A 24381-nucleotide genomic window follows, 5' to 3' on the forward strand; every position below is an offset into this window, starting at 1 on the left:
TTTCATCACTTTGAATATTTTGTGCTAGTCCCTTCTGGCCTGCAAAGTTTTTGTTGAGAAGTCAGCTGACAATCATATGAGAGTTCCCTTGTAAGTAAATAGTTGCCTTTCTCTTGCTGCTTTTAAGATACATTCTTTGTTTTTAAACTTTGGCATTTTAATTGTGATGTGTCTTGGTGTGGGCCTCTTTGGATTCATCTTGTTTGGGATTCTCTGTGCTTCCAGGGCTTGTATATTCATTTCCTTTGCTAGGTTAGGGACGCTTTCTGACATAATTTCTTCAAATAGGTCCTCAATCCCTTGCTTCTCTTTTCTCCTTCTGGTGCCCCTATTTTTCATAGTTTGGTGGTCATAATCATGACACTCTTCTGAAGAGGCTGAGGTTGAGGGTTTGATTCTTGAACTGACACAGGGAAGAGTTGCTCTAAGGCCACAGATGGTGCAGGGCACCCAACTGAGCATTTATCAAATGTGTTTTGTGATCTCAGAGAACTCCAAGAGAGAAGATGAGATGATTCAGAGCAAAGTGCTCCCTCAGAAGGAGAAAGACACAGAATTAATGTTTCTCATGATTAAAAGCAATTCATTTTTGCTCTATAAAGGCCACATTTTTTCATTGTTGATTTTAGGACAGAAAATATCAACCAAATCTCTTTTTTTGCATCTTGTGAACATTATACAGATAATCCACAAACTAGTAAAACATCGTATATCCGTTAACAGTATCTTAAGTGAATGTGTGTTGAAATCATCCAGTTAATTTGTCCTGTTTAATATAACAGGGCTATGTATTATTTTATTATGTATCATTTTATCAATTTATCTTATTTTCTCACCATTCTTGTTATGCCATTGTTATGCCATGGCTATTTACGGCATGAATCTGTTAACTAGGCAAATTGCAGATGCTTTTCAGTTGACTGGGAGAGTCCTACTGCCTTCTGGGAAAGTGATAAAGTTGTTTTTGAGCAAAGCATTCAAATATTGTCATCATTTTGTTGGAGTTCCAAATCACAGAATGGTTCTAACTTCTTACAAATATATATTTGGGTTCTTGGATTGTGTGTGTGTGTGTGTGTGTGTGTGTGTGTGTGTGTGGTTCATGTGTGTGTTGGGGAGGAAGTTATTATGAGTCTGAAGTCACACGTGCAGATGTGAGGATCTGGGGCAGTAACAGGCCACTCCCTTGATCTTTCTTTTATGGGCTCTTTGTTCTCTCACCACTCTTCTTGCTGTTCTCTTTTTGTGTTGTTAGCGATTAGTCAGTCTCCTGCCTATTTTCTATTTCAAATTAAATAGAAACCAGTTTTATTGCCTTTGATAATTAGTATTAATCCCATTAATACAAGTGTTCCTTCTAGGATGCCTAATGTGTTACCAGGAAGCCTTTGGGTGGGCTGCTTTATGAATGATACCCACCTCAGTTCCTATTGGTGACCCGTTTGCACAAAAAACAACCTGGTGCTGCCGCCCTAAGCAGCATGGTATTATCTAGGAGACAAACACTGGATATTGAGTTGCATAACTTCTTAAACTTTGTTGTATTTCTCTATATTTATTTTATTGAAAAGAAATTCACAGTTAAAAAAGTGCATATTTTACAACAGGCAAAACTGAAGGAAGAAAATAAAAGCCACAATCTATCATCCACATATAATAACTTTTAATTTTTCTGATTACGTTCAAGTCTTTATGCATAGTTTCATATTGGGTTGATAAAAATAATGAGTGTGTGATTTTATATACTATTTCTTGTTCAATGTTAAAATGTAATTTTCTCTTGTGTATTTAAATATTCTTCCACCAGTGATTGTAACTAGATGCAATATATATCATGATATGGATACACTGTATTTACTTAAACAATGTTAGATATTTAGATGTTTTTTCACGGCTTGTTTAGATTGGTCAACATTTAAGATTACTTAAAACAAATTCCTAGAAGTAGACTTAAGAGGGTCAAAGAGAATGAGATTTTTAAAGCTTTTAATGTGTATCATCAAATTGTTTTTCTAAAAGGTTGCTCCAGTTTCTACTTCCAGCAGCACTGTATGGGAGCCTGTCTCACCACACTTGCATACCACTGAATGACAACATTTTAAAATGAGACTTACTATGTTAAAAAGGGAGCTTTATTATTTTATTTATTGCTCATTATGCATTATATTGACTATTCTGCTATAGTCGCTGCAAGGTAGTATTTGAGAGCTTAGGCATATCTATGCAGAAACATGAAACACTAGCCTTTCAATACTCACTATGTGAGGTAGTAATCCAGTGAATGTCTGTGTCTCCTCCAGCCTTCATACACGGAGTTTGACATCAGTGGCAACGTCCTCGCTCTGATCTTCAACCAAGGCATGATCTGGTAGGCCAGTTGTTGGATAATTTACCACTTTTAGAAGAGCCTCCAAGTTCATTATTGCGTAAAGCACTATAACCCAGTGTCAGAGGAGACCACAATCTGTGTCTAAGTCAACATTTGCCTTTGCAAAGTGGATGGCTGTGAATAGTTTACATTTTCTTTTTCATATCTAAATCTTGGTCCTCAAAGGCATGTGCCTGTTTTGTAGAGCACTCATTCATCAAAGAATGGGAGTCTATGTTCTTGTTGGTAGATTATTTGAAGGCTTCTTATATTTTATATCCTGTGACACTAGGATCTAATAGTGAAACATGAATGATCACTACAAGTTAAGTATGAAATAAATTAGTGTAAGGTCTCTCTGAGAAACTGTCATGTAGTAACTATTGAATATGTTTAAAATACAACTTATAGCTACTTTAAAAAAATTGTATCTCATCCAATCCAGTAGTTGATATAGAGATGAAACACATGTTTTCGGCAAGCCAAGTTAAAAACATGATCTTTATTTTGGGCAATTTGGACATCAGAATTATTTCTCTTAATGTACAAGGATTGACATATCTTTTATTAAATGAAAGCGTTCTCCCCACATAGCTTGGTATGTTCAGATGAGTTGATACAGTAGAAATCGTTTTTGAGTTTAAAAATTGAATCACAACATACAATTTATGTGGTGACCATGTATCTTGGAAATCTGTCACTCTTAACTGAAAGCACCCCAAACCACAAGCAGTTATAATTGAGCTTCTTTATCTTGTGATACACATCTAATATAATATTGTGCCACACCATTGTTTTATGTTTGTACCAGTAACTAGGTTCAGCTTTTTAACAGGCATCATATATTAATTCAAATCTTTTCAACCATAGCTGGCCTGCATTATGGAGCCTTTGTGAAACTGGACTTCTCTGTAAATGTTAAAATTAACAGTAATATAAAGACCATAGTCAAGAACCCTATTATCCTGCCATAGGGCCTGTGAAATTCTTGTGTCTCACTAGGGCAATCAATATGCAAAAAGGCTATCAAAAGATTATCTTCTCCATTATCTGGTCTGTTTTAAAATGTAATTCTTGGCTAACTTTTGCAAGTTATGGCTCATGTGTCCAGAGAGTCAAAAGGAATGAAATACATCCTTTATTCTCCAAGCAGGGAGGAAAGTCAAGCTGGTCCAACCTATGACTACTGACAGAGAGAGTCAGGGGAGCAGATTCTGTGGGTTCTGGATCTTTCCTTTCCTAGAGAGGATTCTGCTGTCATGGCAGAAAATGACTAACATTGCCATTGGAGTAATGAAAAATCACTGTGTTATAACAATTCTAAAAACTCCCTGGCTCTTGCAGAGTGCCATAAATCCCTCAGGCCTGGGGGGTGCCATTTGTGCAGCCATATGCTGTATGTCTCTTTCTTATTCTTCCAGAGTTTAGACGACAGATCGGCCTAGAAATTCATTTTCGTTATCAGAAAAGCTGTTGTAATGGCTGTGCTGATTGCCCTCACTTATAATTTTACAACTATTTCTATCTGTCCCTATTGTTCATAGTAACATTCTTAAAAATCTAAAACTCTTCTCCAGTTCTCCCATGGGCTGATTCATTATCAAACTCTCTGCAGTATCATTGCACTATCACTTTCTATGTATTCATCCTTCAGATACTGGTCAAGTCTTACCTCTGGGTAGTGTGAAGAAGACTTTAGAAAGTGATTGTGCTTTGTGAATGTACAAAGATAGTCACACATTTACCAGAGTTCCAGAAGTAAAAAAACTATTATTCACCTTTGGGTCAACCCTCTCTTCCTAACTCCCAGAAGTTGGTGAGAGAATGATGTGCTGTGGTAGGGGAGGCGTGTGGAGTGTATAGTAGGCGCTCCTGTACGAGGGTACTCACACAGAGTAATTCATCTATTATTTGATGAGGCATCAGGATCTGATAACTGAGTTTGGTCATTTTCTACAGAAAAAGTCAAAAGAATATGGGGATTTTGCATCACAATCCATTGGTTTGTGACTGGAGACATTCAATTACTGCTTTAGGAGTTTTTAAGGAGTAGAGGTTATTTAAACTGATATTATTAAAATCAGATATATATATAAGTAAAATCCATTTTGCTTTAAATTGGCGAAATGATCAGGAAAACTTTATATTACGCATTTATTTTATGAGATAGCATAGGGTTTTATAAAATCATATTTTTAAATGATGAAAACACAAATTATCTCTATCATAACAGGATGTAGAGAGAAAACAGTGAGAGAGAAGATGGGTTTGGACATTGCTCCAACACCATCTCATTGTATACCATCCCACCAGGCATGTCACATTTTGCTACCTCATTTTCTCAGTTGATCAAATGTGAATAATTTACCTGACATGTTCCCTGTCATTGAAGTAATAAGAAGAGCTAAATAAAAGAAGCTTTCGTTTGCTTTGATCTTCTTGGAAGAAAAGCGTTTTAGCAGGCTCAGGTATTACAGTGATCGTTCCCTGACATGTGACGGGATCAAGTCTGGGTAAGAGACTTAGTGAGCCAAGCTGATTAGTGAGTCATGAACAAAGTTAGGATGAGCATTAAGGTGCAGATATCACGCTGCTGCCAGGACCTGCTTTTCTAGGTTATGGCTCTTGTGTCATTTGTTCACGATGCCCATGTGATATTCATTTTGAAAATTTGAAATTTATAGATGCACGTAAATATAATATGTATGTACATACGTATGCATATATACAAATGATTCACATATATAGGTACAAATATATGTGACTTTAGACAAGTCTTGGTCTTGAATTATGTACAAAATTGTCTCTTAGGATAGCCTAGATTGTGCAGCAATGAAACACTAAAATCTTTTTTTTTAATTAAATGTATTGGGGTGACAATGGTTAGCAAAATTACATAGATTTCAAGTGTACAATTCTATAATACATCATCTATTTATCACATTGTGTGCTCACCACCCCGAGTCAAATCTCCTTCCATCACCATATATTGGATCCCCTTTACTATCTTCTACCACCCTCCTTCCCTCTTGCCCTCTGGTAACCACTAAACTGTTGTCTGTGTCAATGAGTTTTTTCCTTTGTTTGAAACACTAAAATCTTAGTGGCTTACAAAAGGAAAAATGTATTTCTACAAGTCCCATGTGGATTGGTAGAAAGTTTGTGATCTTATTACATACCCTCACTGTGGAGTCCTGGATAGACAGGTAGGATCCACCTGGAATATTGCTAATCAGAGCAAGAGAGAGAAAAGAGAACAAAAAACACGCAACATTCTTAAATTTTCTACCCAGTGGTGAGATACCTCATTTTTATTTCTATTTTATTGGCCAGAACAAATCACATGGGTAACCCTGAACAAATCACATGGGAAGCATCATCATCTAAAAACATATTGCATTACAAATTTTGGCATTTAGGGATATAAATCTAGTGCTTTGTAATTCTGACCCCCAGCTGGGACGATCACTCACTCACTTGCTCATATTTTGGGCATTCCAGGTTCTCTCTTGCTATCTTGTAACCAAGACACACTGTTGTTCCAAAGTCTATCCTTTCATTTAAAACAAAAATTAATAAAGTTTATATCTTAGAGAAGTTTTGGTTCACAGAAAGATTGAATGGAAAGTATAGAGTTTGAGTATACCCCCTGCCCCCCACTTGGATGGCCTCCCCCACTATCTACATCCCCCGCCACAGAGTTACAGTTATTACATCAATGAATCCACATGAACACATCATCATCACCTAAAGTCCATACCATTTTTTTAATAGTTTAACTTCCTACAAAGTCTCTGGTCAACTCAGTATATTAAAATATATCATTCAGGTCTGTTGTGTGAAATTCTATCAATATGAATTTGGGTTCAAATTGTGAAAAGATTCCATTTTTCAATGAAATCGTTTAATGTTGGTTTGCCCAAGTTCAATTACAGCAGAAACTGATTGCTTCGTCTAACTCACCTGCCCCCCACCACGCACACAGAATTTACGTTGGATTGGTTAAAACCCTAGCTAGAAATGCTGAGGGCTTTATTATATGAGGTTGGTGCAAAAGTAATTGCGGTTTTTGCAATTATTTTTAAACTTTTAAACCACAATTACGTTTGCACCCACCTAATAGCTTGGACAGTTTAAAAGATAGGACTCTGCTTTAACTTCTAAAATAAATAACTTCTGAAACCTCTTTTTGGTTTTCGACTAGTAAGTTACCATTAATATGGTTTTATGGTACTAATGGATTTTTTTCATCATAGAAAATTAAAATTTATTTTGTTGAAATAACCAATGAAGCCATCAAAGTAAAAGTGACCTCACCTAAGTGGTTACTGTTTAAAAGTGGCATTTTAAAATACTTTTTAAAAATCATCATGCTAAGCAAAATAAGTCAGACAAAGTCGAGAACCATATGATTTCACTTATATGTGGGATATAAAACTGAAAGCAACAAATGGACAAGACAAACAAAGAAGCAAAAACTCATAGACAAAGACAACTGTTCAGTGGTTACCAGTGGGTAGGGGTAGGGGAGGTAGAAGAGAGTAAGTATATAGTGATGGATGGACAATTGGCTCTGGGTGGTGAACATACAATGCAATATATAGATTGTGCATTACAGAATTGTACACTTGAAACCTATATAAATTTACTAAACAATGTTACTACGATAAATTTAATTTAAAAAAATCAGACATACATAGCAGTGGATTTCCAGGACAAGCAAAAGTAAGAAAGTAAACAGATAAACTAAATTAAATGGTTGTGTTTAATTTTCAGCTCAAAAACACATAGTGTTAAAGGATATCAACAAAACATAGTATATTATTAAACACAAATACATCATTCCCATGAGCTCTGAACACCATAGCAGCCACAAATAGAAAATGTAATAACATTGGAAAAAGAAAAACTTACTTTAATTTTTTTCTCTTTCATCAAACAAAAATTAATTAGCCATGACAAAAATATATTTAATCCAAATATGCAGTTTATTTGAATAGAACCATGTGTTTTTAAGGGTCAATCCTTTTAAAAAAGTTAATTTTTTGGATATATTAATCAATGACATGAATCTTAGGGGAAATGAAGTTTATCTTACAAGTAGAAGACAAGAAAAACAAAGGTAGTATGTATACTATTTATTCTAGTTTAATTTGCTAATGATAGCAGGTATGGTTAGTGATCTGCATAATTTCTACGAAAGAGTTATGTATACAATACCTATAATAATGAGGGAGATGGTAAAACATGCATAGAAAATGGAAACAGATTAGTCAAATTTATTTATAAAAAGGGTTTCAAGTGGCAATACATTTTCTGCCTTTGGCAAATAAGCATGATGTAAAATAAAAAGATGCTGTGTGACCTTGTTATGGCGTGAAGACTTGAACTGATCAGAGCTCCTCTGTTTTCCTTTCTAGGATGGGCTCTTTCTTTGCTCCCAGTCTCCCAGGCATCAATATTCTTCGACTCTACGTGTCCATGTACTTCCAAGGCTGGGCCGTAATGTGTTGCAATGTTCCTGAGGCCAGAGTCTTCAAATCATCCAAAGGGAATACTTTCTACCTGGGCATGCTCTTACTCATCCTCTTCCTGTCCACCATGCCTGTTCTGTACATGATTGTATGCCTCCCGCCATCTTTTGATTGTGGCCCCTTCAGGTTCTTGTCTTTGAAATTCTATTTGGGTATCGTTTTGTTTCAGGCATGGAGATAGGAATAGTCAATTATTGTATGAATTATTTTTGTTTCTTCAAACAATGACATTTTGGTATGTAGGAATGAGATCCTTTGGGTATTCAGGCTCATTATGTGACATGGAGAGTCTTAGGCAAGTTCCATCCATTTTCTCATTTGGGAATCATAAAAGGGAAAATAACTTCTCTAGGCTCCACCTGGGTCAAACGTGGACAATGAATCTGAGCTATTTCCATATAAGGAGATAACGAAGAGCTAGTCTGGATGTGAAAGTTTTCCAGATGCTAGGTCTTCACACCCAGACATTTGAAGTTATTGTTATATGGACACCAAATTGAAAAAAATAAAAAATAAATAAATATAGATTATTCTACATGCTACCTAGGACAGAGAATCATTATGAGATAATAATGAATATGAAGCAGGTCACACAATTTATAATTCAAAATGGTACAGGCCAGTAAAAAATTAAATCTGTTTCTCACATACATTCTCCCTAAATAACAAGGGTATATCTCTCAAGCCAGTAATAAAGAGTCAAGAAGGCTCTTTGATCCAAGTTGGGAATGTACTTTCTACAGTTCTCTATGGCAGAGTTCTCTCTCTGACACTTATCAAGAGAGCAAAGTCCCTAGGATATGGAGGATTGAGATTTCATTCCCTATAGGGCCTTAGACATGACTCTACCACAAGTCTTCCCCAATATCTCGGCATGTTGAGCCACTGGGCAGCATGAACTTGAGTTATTACTTTTTTTTAGTGAAGAAAATGTGCATGTGGAAAGCCATGTGAATGAGAACCATGATGCTATAATGTCCACATGTAACTTCCCCATCATATTGTCAGAACCAAGTCGTTACATTAAAGTCAAAAAGGTTTGTAGCCCATTGACTTAAGTTTAAAAAAAAAAGGCATTTTTCACTCTAATGATAATCTGAGTTATGATTGCTTTGCTGGAAAGGAAAGAAAGAAAATGTTAAGCCAGCTGATAGGACAAAAACTTCTGGTATTCTTTCAATTCAGAAAGCTGATGTTGACAACTCCTGTTCATGCGCCCCTCCACCCCCACCCAGCGTGCTGAAATAAATAATGCGGACAGTGACATCTGGAGACTAAATAGGAAATTGCATTCTTGAAAGAGGTTGGCCCCAATAAATCTTTGATAAATCTCAGAGTACAAAGTTCAAGCAATAAGCCGTTCAAAGACTTCTGTTTTAAATGCAAGTGACCCACAGAACTAAATATCTAGGATAAGTTTTAGGTATGCTTTTAACTTTTATTTGGAAGTTGATCCTTTTCAGAAAAATGTATCAAAGGAACTTAATGGTCTGCAAGGGAATGCACCTGGTTACACAGGTGCATTCATATTAAAAATATCCTTGAGTTAGACATGTACACTAACTGTACAATTTTAGCCTTTTTGAGCCCTAACTCTACCTTTCTTTATATCGCACTGAGTTACTACTAATGGGAAAAAAAATTGTCTGTTTCTAAGGCATAATATCTGATTTTGATCATGTGTTTCCTAATTGGTACACTTAGGCAAAATTACTGCATATATATCACTATTTTGAAATGAAGGAAATTTAAATATTTTCAGTAGAGAATTGGGAATGGGGTTATCTCTATTCTATTTTGATAGTCCATTTTTCCTGTTAGTTTCCTCATTTTGAAGCAGAAGAATGTATCCTTTCTTTGTTTGAACTTAAAGTTTAAAAGGGTTGTTCTGCCCTAGAAATGAGATGAGAAAGCCATCCTTAGGGACCCTGAGTTTGTTGGTGGTTTGCCCAGCCTGCCTAGGTAGTTAAGAGTGTTTGACCCCCTAGCTCCTGGGTGGGCAGCAAAATGGCAACTATGCATTTGAGGTAAGTTAGTGGAGACACCACAGTGATGGCCAGTTGCTCCCAGATACAGGTATGTTTTCAGATATAGTGGCTACAATACCCTAGAAGACCCATTCTACAAAGCAATTTGATGAGATACTCTACCTTGTTTTGGTTTCATAAGACCTGGCTAGGGAGGGTGAATTTCCCAGAAAATTGTTCTAATTGACCAGTAAATGGATTTACTTTATATAGTTCAACAATTTTTTAAAAATATTTTTTTTGGTGTCCAGATGAAGGAAATTCTTCTAATTGTTCCACCATATTTCCTGACACTTGATGTTTCTGCCCCAACCCCCTCACTAATAATTATGAACAATTTCTAGTTCTCCAGGTTTCCACACACCTCCCTGCGAACATTATGGTAATTGCATTTTTAATGTATTTTCATCTTACTGCAAAGATGATATGTGTTTGTCACAGAAAACCTTGAAACTGTAGAAACATTTTCATAGGAAAATAAACACTACCCATGACCTCCAAAGTCCTGAAATAACAACTCAACATTTTGGCATTTTGTATTCTGGTTTTCTTTTTATGCAGATTAAAACAAAACAAAACAAAATAACTGAGATCATACTCTATGTTTAGGTTTATATTATATTGTGATACTGCTATTACTTATTTGCAATTATACTCTATATATTTATTTTTCTTAATAATATAGCTGCTTTCTAGAGGTGGGGAATATTTTCAGCTCTTTGAGTCCAGGACATAGTAGAATGCTAGCCAATTATTTGAATTGAGTGAATAATGACTGCTTATTGTGCACTAAGCACTAGATGAGATGTAGGGTTAGCTTGGGCATAGACTCTGGACCTGTGGAGCTCTCAGTCTGGCTGGAAAGACACGCCTGCTCATAGACTCTTCTAATCTAGGGTGGATGGAGCTATGTCCACAGGAAAGCTATAGGTTAAGTACTGTAGCGTTTCACTTGATGGTATAGTGACTTCTGGGAATACCGTGAAGTGACACAAGTTGGCTAAACTGTCAGAGAAAGGGATTGTCAGGGATTTTCAGTTGCTTCTGTAGTTTGTGTGAATTAAGAGATCCAGACTCTTGGTAAGGAACCTGCTCTGGAAAAGGCACCCAAGAATCCCCAGAGATGCCAATAACTTTGCATTTCGGATACAGTGGCAAACAAAGAAGTTTGTAGGTAGGGATTATTTTGCAAAATTCCAGTCCCCTCATTCTAATTATGTTCATTGGCTGTAGCTGAACAGGCTGGAAAAGGGAGTGTGGATTTTCTTCTCTCCTCCATGCTTACCTTCTTACTCTGGCTGTGTTCTATACAGCGGGGGGGTAGGATGGTCAGTTAGAATGGATGAACAAGAAAATTTAGTGGAATAGTTGATATAATCTTAAATTGTCTGTAAACTTCATTCCTCCCTTGTGTACCATAGGTCTTGCTAATTAGTGTGTCAATCTATAATTTTTGAAGCAAAATTTATACTGCTGCAGTCCAGAGACTCCTGACAAGATACTTGGAGTCTCTCCCAGTCTATTGAAAGATGTTATTAGTTAGTTCAGGAGAAAAAAAATTTGATTTGGAGTGTATGGGTCATGTTTATTTAGTAGCTGAGAATGTTTAAAAATTAAAAACCAAAAGTGAAAGCAAAATACATTAATATTATATTCTGATGATACATAAACTTAGTGTTCAACCTAGTATCTTTTCTGAAAATTACATTTTTCATAGTAAAATCAGTATTCATAAACAGAAAAAATAACTCAGTATGATGGTTATTACTTTATATTTTGAATATTATACACTAAATTAAGAGAGACATCTCCCATTTTTCTACTTTATAGGGGATGGTTCTTATCTTAATGGGTTGAGAACAAACCCATTTAGGACCTTTGCTTTTAAGGCTTATTTTCCTTCTCTTCCCATTTTATTTTCTTAGCAGTGGAACTGAGCTAGTACTTTTTAGGACCTGTTTAGAAGAAATACTGAGACAAAGGATTCCACATTCAATGCAGTTACCTGTTAATAGTTCTGATAAAAGAGGTCTAGTGGAAAATGAGATAGAAGTTACTGCATGGAGAGATATATTGGCTTATTTGTGGATTTGGTTCCTTTAAGCTATCCCTTATGTTCATTTCCAAGGCTAATTAAAAAACTGAGTGCACTGTTTACTCACCCCCAAAGAGAGTATTCTCCGACAAGGACAGCCGGCCGAGGGGTAGACTGATGAGCTGTTTATAAAATACATTTCAATCAGAATCTTAGAAATACAGCTTTAAAAATTCTGTTTCTAATTCTATGGTGAATTTCCTACCTTGTTTGGTTATGTTTTTAGGTTGGGATAACATTTCTCATATCTTACCCATGTGTTGACAACAAGAGTATGAGGTCACAGTATCAGGAGTTACAGTGAAACATAAGAGCCCTAACCTGGAAGCGTACTTAGACAATGTTTGAGAAAGATTTCTAGTTTTCTTGTTGTAACCATGGTTTTTCATATGTTTTAAATAAACTTTTGTCCTTTCCCCTTGCACCTCTCTCCCTCCCTTCCCTCCCCACCCTGCAGTGGCAAAAATAGGATGTTCGAAGTCATTGGAGAAACACTGGAGCATGATTTCCCAAGCTGGATGGCAATGGTCTTGAGACAGCTGTCTAATCCTGCACTGATGCTTGCTGTGGCTTTGGTTATGGTGTATGTATTTTCCTTCCTCATAGAAAGAGCCTTTGTAATGTTCTCCCTGACTGCTTTTAAGTTTCAGCTTTTTCAGCTTTCTCACTCTCTCGAAGGGTTGCTCTGTAACCTAACCAAATTCAGTGCCGATTACATGGTTGCAAGAGGTTAAAATTAATGAGCCATATTCTGACCTTACTGTGTGTAATTCACAGCCATCTGTATCTTTGCCTGCCTAGGATTATAAGATTTGTTCCCAAGTAACTAAAATAATTATCAGTCAACAGCTAAAGTAAGGGAAACATAAATGCGAAATCTAATCAGCACATTGAGCTTCCCCCACATCCTGGCCTCCACCTCTTGTGCCATAAAGCAGATGGCTGTGAATACACAGAAATGATGAACTTTTAAGTTAATATTCCTCTTGGGGGCCCTAAAGGCTATATTTTAGGGCTCAGGGCTTAAGAGTTCTTAAAAGTCACCCTGTCCTTTTTTTCCTAGAAGGTCATCAGTAACTGTGTCTCTGTAGTAATAGAATCGGAGGAACAGAAGGATCTTAGAAAGGTCATTTCGTCTATCCCTTCAAAATGAGAGGTGATATCCAAAGGGGAACTTGGGAGGGGGCTTTTATGCCCATATTGTTTTCATGGGCTTCTGATTCTTGGCCACCACAGATAAACTTACATTCTAAGTAACAATTTATGCTTGCTATGGAATTGCTATGCAACGTGCTCTAGACCTTCCTTTCATTCCCCAAGACCCTCCTAAACAGAAAGTCTGGAACTGCCACTTCTGCCAGTCAAGGAAGGCAAGTCTGAGATCACCCTTTAGAAACAAAGCTGACACCAAAGGTTGGATTTTTTAAATTAAAATGCAAACTAGGAAATGTTAGGGAGAGAACTCCCAGAGGTTTGGCGTAAATGAACTGGGTCTCGGCCAATTTGTTGTCATCCTCTTTGCGATGTTCACGGTCCTGAGCCACGTCAGTGAAGGCATGTGTCACACCCTTCAATTTTATAAATTAAGAAAGTGACTTAGAGGGCTGAAGTGATTTTTCCCTAGGTGAGCATAGAGCAAAATGGCATTAGTAGGACTTTGACAGTAAATCCAACCTTCATCCCTTTACAATGTGACACATTCTTTGAGGAAGAGCTAACAGCCTGTAGGGATAATTAAACGGTAAAGCAGATTACTGTTATATATTACAGAACCTTGATGTGGGGTGGCATTTGCAATCTGATAGTAAATCACTGGTGCAGAAGTGTTAGAAAATGACCTGCTGGATGCAGTATGTTTTCACTGGATGGCCCTTGAAGTGACTTTCCTTCTCCATGTTTTCATGATAGAGCGGCTTCTGAGAGCCGATTAAGTATTCTGCGTCTTTTAAGAGTCAAGGCCCTTTAGTGGTGTGAATGACATCTTGTTTGGGAAAAAAACAAAACAAAAAATAAAACACATAAAACTTAATGTCAGATTTTATTACTATTGTCTTAACTTATTGAGAGGCAGATTTATTTTTAAGCAAAGGAACAACATTGTTCCAATGCCACTAATTAAAGATTTAATAAGATGCCTTGGGAGTGGAAGAGGAACTTACGCTGCGTTTGTTCCAGGCATTATTCATATATTAACTACTTTAGTTTCCACAATAAGAAGTGGGCCTCACTGATCATATTATTGATATAACACATGGGCTATCTGCCCCACATCAAATAGCTAGTAAGTTAATTCAAATCCATGTGTTCTTATTTCTTACCTCTTAGTCCCGTCCCCCACCCCCCCCACCCAAACCCCCAACCCCCACCCCTGTCCCCCTCATTTGCAGCATCAAACACTGAGTTCAGAATGACTGGGCATGTTCAGAAGGGCTGGAAGCCACTTGGCAGGGATGGTCTACAACTGTACAACCGGGGTGGGCACAGTTTTCTTAAAGGGCCAGACAGTAGATATTTTAAGCTTTGTAGGTCAAGAGGCAAAAGTGAGAATATTATATAACCATTTAAAAGTGTAAAAACCATTTTTAGTTCCTGGGCTCACAAAACAGGCTGGGAGTCAGATGTGCCCTGGAAACCATTGTTTGTCAGCTAATACAGACTATCTGGAGGAAAGTTGGCAGGCTAGAAGGTCAAATAGATGTCCTACAAACTTGATTTTTGTTCTGAGGTTCTGATTTAAAACCCAAATTTCAGTTTAAAGCTGATTTGATTTTTCAAATCCTGAGGTCTCATCTTTCACTTTATGGGCCCCAGACGATGGGCTTGGGTTTTTATTACCTTTAATTACAGAATGTTACAAGTGTTTCGAATTTCCCCAATGGGTTATATTAAAATCAGCGTAGGTGGTTTTTGGTAACTGAGTAGAATTTAGGATAGTTCTCTGCACTGGTTTTATTCCTTTGGAGACTAAAAAATGACGTATAATGAATATTTATTTAGGGAATAACACAAGGAAGAAAAATGTGATAGAGAATTCCAAAACTGTAAATGACTTGTGAGGTCTTGGAGTTCATCCCCCAAATCGAGGTATTTTTGTAAGAAAATCCTAATACACACACACACACACACACACACACACACACACACATTCAGCACCTATTCCATGCCAGATATTGTACCAGATGCTTTTATGCATGTAATTTCATTCAAACTCCTGCCACTCATATAAGAGCTTAAATTCAGCTAAACCATCTCAACAATTATGTTGCTAGCAGCAGATGGCTCATAAAGGACGTAATCTGGCATGTTGCTGAGTAGAGGAAATGTATTCAGTATCCCGTTATTTGCAATGAAGAGAAATGCCAGTTACCTTTTTTATTATTTTTTTAACTGCACATTTTGTTTCTTTGTTTATTTGTTTTGCTTTAAGGGAAGATGGACATACTGATTTTTGCAGAAATGTTTGGCTGGAATTTGCTCTTTTTAGAAATGTAAATGTCACTTAAAAGCCAAGAATATTACTTTATAAACCATTTTCTTTCTGAAGGAAGGAGAAATGCAAACAATACATCCGATGGAAAACCAAATCATGTTAATTAAGACTGTGAGGACTGTATTCTTAGTAAAGTTAGGAATTTAAGGCAGAAAGTCAGTTTCCGTTTTATTCGACACATTCCCTAAGCTTCAGTAGATAGTCCATTCTCTTGGATGCCATTGGCATCAATTTAAAATGTTACTTTTAATTATAATTTAAACTGATGGTAATACATTTTCAAGAAGAATCTAAAATTAAGCAACGAGGTACAATAGACAGAGCTGTGGAGAGAGAGCTTTGGGGCCCAGTTTCCCAGGGTCACCCCAGTCACTGTGTAACTGAGTCTGTATTCCTGACTCAGTCTTTTATCTACAAAATAAGAGGTTCCAAGTAAAAAATATCTTAAAGTCTACTCTAGTGCCAACATTCTATGATTTAGTTAACGTAAATTTAAGAGGAATCTTGAGGAACTGGAAAACACCAGTAAATTTTATTGTTTTTTTAAATTCAGTTTGACCATCTATTACCTTAACGCCACTGCAAAGGGCCAGAAGGCAGCCAACCTGGATCTAAAGAAGAAGATGAAACAGGTAAGATACAATGTATTTCATAGAAATCGTGTCTTTATAAATACCAAATAGTAGAAAACATCAGGAAATCTCATGTTCTTCTCTCCTGTTTTCATTGTGCAGCAAGCTTTGGAGAACAAACTGCGAAACAAGAAAATGGCAGCTGCCCGAGCAGGTTGGAAATACATTTGCAATTTTTCCCCCCTACAAATAATATGCTCTTCCTTTTTTTTTTTTTTTCCCTGCATGGGGCATTTGATGCATAGTGGCATTATTATCGTAAGCAAATGATTCCACATTCCTACTGTCTACCTTTTAGCCCTTCTCAGGCCTCATATCTAGGGGGTTTGGTTGTTTTCCAGTGGGAGAAAGAAAAGATAATAACAAATTCAAGAATGTAAACTTAGAAATAGTGATAGGAATGTGATGTCACAAATTGACAGAAGATGAAAAAAATCCATGTAATCATATGTAAATAGCAGATACAAATGCAGACTCTTGCCCATTTTGACCATTTTTATACATATAAGGATACATTGGTGAGGATCCTCTGAGCTCACCATCATTGATGGTCAAAGCCTTTTCCTATTCATTAACTTTTCTTTTTAATCTCATTATTTTTTAAAACATTAGAATGAGGTGTATTCTATTTGCCAAAATTACTGATATGCTTTGCATTCCATATGGAAAAGTGATACCTAAGAAGTTCAGTGAAAATCTTTTTCAACTTTCCCTTCCTTCCTAACTTTAAAACCATTTATGTTCATAGGGTTTATTTCTTCTCTGTAAGTAATAAAAACTCAAATAAAATTGGTTTAAGTAAAAAAAAAAAGTATCGTTCTACACCATGAACTGGAGAGTAGTATGTATGGCTTCAGACCACATTTTACCCTAAGTTTAGAAGCAATCAGGGCTGAGTTGCATTTTTCTGTGGTTCTTTCAACATTGCCCTCCTTTCATGTTGGCTAACCTTATGGCAGTGGAATAATGCAGCTGTATCCTTAGATTGTGTTTGTCTTAGGTTATTTTTTTCATCATTAAGCTATTTGTTTCTTAATTGCATTGAATTTTTTTTTTACTTTATTGAGGTGTACTTAACAAACAGAATTATAATACATTTAAAGTGTACAATGTGGTGATTTATAAGCATATACATTATGATAGGGTTCTCACCACTGAGTTAACATGTCTTCACCTCACATATTTACTTTTTGTTTGGTGAGAACTTTTAATTTCTACTTTCTTAGCAAATTGAAATTATACAATACAGTATTATCATATATATAATATTTACCATGTTATAGAATTATAGCCTCAGACCTTATACCTCTTATAACTGAAATTGAGTACCCTTTCAGCAACCTCTCCCTATTTCCCCCAGCCCCTGATAACCACAGTTTTAATCCTTTTCTGTGAATTCATTTTTTTGTTTGTTTTTTTCAGATTCCACATATAAGTGATACCATGCAGTGTTTGTCTTTATCTGGCTTGTTTTACTTAGCATAATGCCCTCCAGTTTCATCTTTAAGGCTGAATATTATTCAATTGTGTGTGTATGTGTGTGTGTGTTGCATGTTTTTAATCCACTCATCCATAAGTGGATGGACACTTAGATTGTTTCCAAACCTTGGCTATTGTGAATAATACTGCAATGAATGTGGGAATACAGATGATTTAATTTCCTTTGGTTATATATTCAGAAGTGAGATTACTGGATCATATGATAATTCTATTTTTAATTTCTTGAGGAACCTCCATACTGTTTTCATAAGGGCTGTGACAGTTTACATTCCCACCAACAGTGTACAAGGTTTCCTTTTTTCTGCGTCCTTACCAGCATTTATCTTTTGCTTTTTAGATATTGTGTTTCCCCGAAAATAAGACCTAACCAGAAAATAAGCCCTAACATGATTTTTCAGAATGACATCCCCTGAACATAAGCCCTAATGCGTCTTTTGGAGCAAAAATTAATATAAGACATGGTCTTATTTTCAGGGAAACACAGTAATAAACATCCTAACAGATGTGAAGTGATATCTCATTATGGTTTTGATTTTCATTTCCCTGATGATTAATGACTTTGAGCTCCTTTCTATGTACAGTTATGGCCATTTATATGTCTTCTGAAAAATGTCTATTCAGGTTGTCCATTTTTAAATTGGGTTATTTATTTATTTATTTGACTATTGAGCTGTATGAGTTCCTTGTATATTTTGGATTTAACCTCTTATCACATATATCACTAGCAAATATTTTCTCCCATTCTGTAAGTTGTCTTTGCATTTTATTAATGGTTTCCTTTTCTGTGCAGAAGCTTTTTACTTTAATGTAGTCCTACTTGTTCACTTTTGTTTTTGCTGCCTTTGCTTTTGGTTTCAAATCCAGAAAATCATTGCCAAGGTCAATGTCAAGCAGATTTTATGTTTTATTCTAGGACTTTTAAGGTTTAAAGTCTTCCATTCAAGTCTTTAATCATTTTGAGTAGATTTTTGTGTATAGTGTAAGATAGGGGTTCAGTTTTATTCATTTGTATGTGGCTATCCAGTTTTCCGAACACCATTTATTGAAGAGATTATCCATTCCCCATTGCATATTCTTGGCATCTTTTCAAAAATGCATTAACCATATATGCATGTGTTTATTTCTGGACACTCTATTCTGTTCTATTAATCTTTGTGTATGTTTTGATGTCAAAGCCATATTGTTTTGATTACTATAGTATTGTGATATAGTTTGAGATCAGGAAGTGTGATACCTCAAGCTTTCTTCTTCTTTCTCAATATTGTTTTGGCTATTTGGAGTCTTGTGTGGTTCCTTATAAACTTCAGGATTGTTTTTTCTGTTTTTGTGAAAAATGCCATTGGAATTTTGATAGGGACTGCACTGAATTTGTAGATTGATTTGGGTAGTATTAACATTTCCACAATATCAATTCTTCTAATCCATTAACATAGAGTATTTTTTCATTTATTTGTATCTTCTTTAATTTCTTTCATTAATGTTTTATAGCTTTCAGTGTACAGATATTTCAATTCCTTGGTTAAATTTATCCCTGAGTATTTTATTACTTTTGATGCTAGTACAAATGGTATTGTTTTCTTAATTTCTCTTTTTCTGATAGTTTGTTGGTAGTATATAAAAATGCAAATGATATTTGTATACTGATTTTATATCTTACAGTTTTACTGACTTCATTTTAGTATATGTGTTGCTGAAGCGAGAACATTTTTACTGAATTCATTTATTAGTTCCAACAGTTTTTTGGTGGAGTCTTTAGGATTTTCTATATATAATATTATGTCATCTGCAAACAGAGACAATTTTACTTCTTCCTTTCTGATTTGGATGACTTTTATTTCTTTTTTTATCCTAATTGATCTGGCTAAGACTTCTGGTATTATGCTATTAATAAATAAAAGTGGTGAAAGTGGGGATCCTTGTCTTATTCCTGATCTTAAAGGAAAAAAATTCAACTTTTTACTGTTGAATATGCTAGCAATGGACTAGTCCTATGTGGCATTTATTTTAATGAGGTATGTCCTTTCTATGCCTAATTTGTTGAGAGTTTTTATCATGAAAGGAATTTGAATTTTGTCCAGTGCTTTTTCTGAATACATTGAGGTGATCATATGGTTTTATGCTTCATTTTGTTAATGTGGTATATCACATTTATTGATTTGCAATATTAATTTCTTAATTTGTTGAGCCATCCTTGCATCCCAGAAATAAATCCCACTTGATTGTGGTGTATGATTCTTTTAACATACTGTTGAATTCAGTTTGCTAATATTTTGTTGAGGATTCAGGGAACATTAGCCTATAATTTTCTTTCCTGTAGTATCCTTGTCTGGCGTTGGAATCAGGGTAATGCTGGCCTTGTCTCCTCTTTAATTTTTTAGAAGAGTTTGAGATAGATCAGTATTAATTCTTCTTTAGATGTTTGGTAGGACTCACCAGTGAAGCCATCTGTTCTTGGACTTTTCTTTGTTGGAAGGTTTTTGATTACAGATTCAATCTTCTTATTAGTAATTGGTCTGTTCAGATTTTCTATTTCTTGATGATTCAATCTTGTTAGGTTGTATGAGTCTAGGAATTTGTTCACTTTTTTCTGGTTATCTTATTTGTTGGCATATAATTCATAATGGTTTCTTATGATCATTAATATTTCTGTGTTATCAGTTGTAATGTCTTCTCTTCATTTTAATTTTATTTGAGTCCTCTCTTTTTTTTTCTTAGTCCACCTACAATTTTTGTCAATTTTGTTTATGTTTTCAAAAAAATAGCTTTATTGATCTTTTTTTAGTTTTATTGATCTTTTTAATTGTCCTTTTAGTCTTTATTTTTACCATGTATATGTTTACCATTTCACAACTCTCTTTACTGTTGTTTTATTTTATTTATTTTTTATATTTTAACAAGAGGCATTTTTAGTCTTTATTTCCAACCTGCTCTTTTTCATTTCTTTCCTTCTGCTAACTTTGGACTTAGTATGTTCTTTTTTCTAATTCCTTGAGGTATGAAGTTAAGTTGTTTATATGGTATCTTTTTTTTCTTCCCATCATTATAAATTCCCTCTTGGAACTGCTCTTGCTATATTCCATAAGTTTTAGTACGTTGTCTTTCCATTTTCATTTGTCTGAAGGTAGTTTTTGATTTTCCTTTTTATTTCTTCTTTTACCCATTGGTTGTTAAGAAGCATGTTGTTTAGTCTCCATATATTTGTGAATTTTCCAGTTTTCCAGTTTTCTTGTAATTGATTTTTAGTATCATAGTATTATGGTTGGAAAAGATGTTTGAGATGATATAAATGTTCTTAAATTTATTAAGATTTGTGTTGTGGCCTAACATATGATATATCTGGGAGGTTTTATGTGTGTCTGAGAAGAACGTGTATTATGCTGTTGGATGAAATGTTCTGTATATGTCTGTTAAGTCAATCTGGTTTAATGTGGAGTTTAATTGCAATGTTTCCCTACGGATTTTCTGTCTGGATCCATTGTTAAAAGTAAGGTATTGAAGTTCCCTGCTCTTATTCTATTACTGTCTATTTCTTCCTTCAGATGTTAATATTTGCTTTATATATTTACATAAATATATAAATATTCTGATGTTGGGTATATAAATTTACAATTGCTATATCCTCTTGGTGAATTGTCCCCTTTATCAACATATAATGATCTTTTTTTGTCTACTGTTATAGTTTTTAGTTTAAAATCTATTTTGTGTGATATAAGTATAGCTATCCCTGCCTTTTGTTTTGTTTTGTTTTCTTGTTTTTTGTTTTTTTTTTAATCCCTGCCTTTGGTTTTTGTTTGCATAGAATATCTTTTTCCATACCTTCACTTTTAGTTTATATGTGTCCTTAAAGCCAAAATGAGTCTCTTGTAAGTACCAAAAACTTGGAATCATGTATGTCACATGTATCTGCTGTGCTTTTGTATTTGCTCTGAATTGTGACTATAACTTAACATTATCCAATTAGTGTTTAGAGTGGTGAGTGAAAAGTTCTGACTTCTTCATCTGAATTCTAGTTAAGGCTTATTGCTATCTTTATTGTTTTAAATAATGATATAATGCTATAGCATGCTACTTATTTGACATTTTCCCATAATTTGTCCTTAAAAATACATACAACCTTTGTGAAGGCAGAAACTATATTCATAGTTGTTAAGTCAGGAGTTAATACAGAGCATAACAGCCACTCAGTAAATCTCCAGCAAATATAGCTGGACAATGAGAAACTTTTTTTAAAATGAGGAATTATTTCATTGGTAATATGAAAGGAATAAATTTCTATATTAATTACATATGCAGTAATGAATAAATGTTACAAAAAGAACAGAACTTTCATTCTCCTGTCTTTAGAATTTATAAGTATTTTGTAAAATAAGAAATAAAGTATATTTTGAACACAGAAACTCAATCTGGAGCACATTTGGAAGATACAGATTTCAGGGTACCTCATTCAGAACAATTAAGCACTCTGAAAGCAAAAATTTTATTTGCTTTTTTATCTTAGTTATTTGTGTGTTTGTTTGTTTGTTTTTGTTTGTTTTGAACAGCTGCAGCTGCTGGTGGCCAGTAACTTTCATGGATGTGCTGGGGCCTCAGAAGTACTCCTTGCCTTGCTATTTAAAAACAATGACTTATGTGAAGGCCCAGAGAACAAGCATTATGGTATTTCCCTGTCCTAACCCTGATGGATTATCAAGGTCATACTGGTCGATAAGGCATCACCAGTTCGACAAGGAGGATCTCCACCATTTTCAAATTAATGATTTGTTCCTACACAGTTATTCTCTCCCCTGACCCATTTTCTTGACATTCTTCTCTTAACAAATTGAGTTTAAAAGAGGATTTAATTCAGCAATATGGGTTCCTGGTTTAGTTAATGGGCTCATTTTAAAACCTTTGGCTCATTATGGACTTTCATTTTATACACTTCTGCCTTAGTTTCCTTGGCCTGGGAGCAGGACTACTTTGCACTCTTTTTCCAAGTTTAGACATAGCTTCATAATTATTCATTGTAAGCCTTCATTAACTCACTTTTTAAAACCAACACCCCTTTCTCTCTCTTTTTTTTTTTTCCACCTGTCTCTCCATCCATGACCTCCACAAATATACACCCAAGACCTTTACATTTGCTGCTGGAAATAGTGTGAAATAAAATGTTTTTTTTTCTGCAGAAATATCCTAAGTGAATTAGGGGCCTGATCAGCACAGGGTTGAAGGTCTCTGACATTGAGGAGGTACATGGGTCTTAGACAACTCTATTCTTTATGAGGTTTTTGTTTGTTTAAATTACATCATAAGTGATTGGTATTTCATCATAGTCTGATCGTTTGACCTCCAATGGTCATATCTCCTGAGCTTAGATTCTCATATTCTATATTTTTTCTTTGCTTTTTATTAAGATTGGGAAAACACACACTTTTATGGGAGGGCGGGGGGCTTCAGTTTATAGATGTGTTTAAGCATTATTATTTATTTAAAGTTTAAATTGACTTTGAATAGTAACAGTTAATGCCCTTAGCCAGCCTTGATGTGTGACTTCAGTTACATCTTCTAACTCATAATGTCCTTTTCCAGAGGTAAGCCAATTTGCCTGCCATTCCCTGCAAATGACTTGCTGATTTTTATTACCCTGTCTTTGAGTTTCTTCTTCTTTTCGATCTTCAACTGGTCATAGAATGGTCACCCTGTTCCTACACCAATCCATGTGCTATTTACTTCCTTCATAACCAAATTCAAGACTTATTGCCTCTGGTCAAATTTTCCAGATTAGCCTTCATTCCCAATCATATCATTCCCTTGATAGACTTTATTATTTTATTGATTTTCCTGTGATTTGTAATGGTTCTTTATTGTTTCTTGTATGTATTGATTATCTTTCCTATCCAGATCATAAGTTTCCTATGAGCAGAGATCGTAACTTCTAATTCTCTTGTATGCCTTGTATTGTGCTGAGCATAGGTAGGCGCTGAATAAATGCTTGTTAATTAAATTGAATCAATTTAACTTACAGCAGTTGCACTGTGAAACAAAAGCTTCTGTTATCTGCATGAACATATTATTGTGATGTAAGAAATGGAATTATCTGTTGATATGCTGACTTTATTGTCTCAGATTATAATGAACATGAGTAAATAAAGCTAGTGCTTATTTCTGCTTGTATCATTTCTGCACTGTGTAGTAATAAGATTAGATAATTGGTTTATACATGTTGCCAAATTTACAATGTGAATTACACTTCCTTGCTCTTGATCTATTTTATAAGGAGGATGATAATAGATGGCAAACAGTCCCCCAAGGTCTTCATCTCCTAAAGTATCTCCTAAAGTACATCTCCTAAAGTACAATGTACTTTTTGAACAAATGCTAATGTTATAAGCATTCAGACATGATAAGTTTCAGTTTTTCTATACATTAAAAAAACAAGTTGGATATTAATTGCATATAAATACACACCTGATTTAAGTTAAGCATTTTTCAAAATTTTAACTCTTTCAGTTTCCAGAGAACTGTTGAAAATATTCCCATACTACCACATGGATACATATCTGAAACAGTGAATGCCACTTCCAAAGCTGTTTTACAACTATTCAGAAAATAGCCTTGCACTGGAAGGTCTCTGATTGCCCTTGGTTTATTTATATGGTTTATTTTTATATCGTTATTTCCATATCTAAAGATCAAAGTCATAGGAACAATTTAGAGAGCAAATAAACAAACAAACTGGACTTTACCTTTTATTCT

The 24381-nt window shown here is 35.1% G+C and overlaps 1 protein-coding gene across 9 annotated transcripts in view; it reads left to right on the plus strand.

Annotated features, from left to right (window-relative positions):
- TMC1 (transmembrane channel like 1) overlaps positions 1-23789 on the plus strand; it is a 312031-nt gene extending 288242 nt beyond the window's left edge. For all 9 annotated transcript variants that reach the window (XM_081067289.1, XM_081067284.1, XM_081067290.1 and 6 more), the window contains 6 exons: positions 2301-2368; positions 7789-8028; positions 12482-12607; positions 16068-16146; positions 16249-16300; positions 22188-23789. In XM_081067289.1, coding sequence (XP_080923415.1) covers positions 2301-2368; positions 7789-8028; positions 12482-12607; positions 16068-16146; positions 16249-16300; positions 22188-22210 — 588 coding nt within the window. In that variant the 3' untranslated portion in view covers positions 22211-23789. The remainder of the gene's footprint in view (positions 1-2300; positions 2369-7788; positions 8029-12481; positions 12608-16067; positions 16147-16248; positions 16301-22187) is intronic.
- Positions 23790-24381: the final 592 nt, after the last annotated feature.

The sequence above is a fragment of the Rhinolophus hipposideros genome (assembly GCF_964194185.1).
Source record: "Rhinolophus hipposideros genome assembly, chromosome: 11".
NCBI lineage: Eukaryota > Metazoa > Chordata > Mammalia > Chiroptera > Rhinolophidae > Rhinolophus > Rhinolophus hipposideros.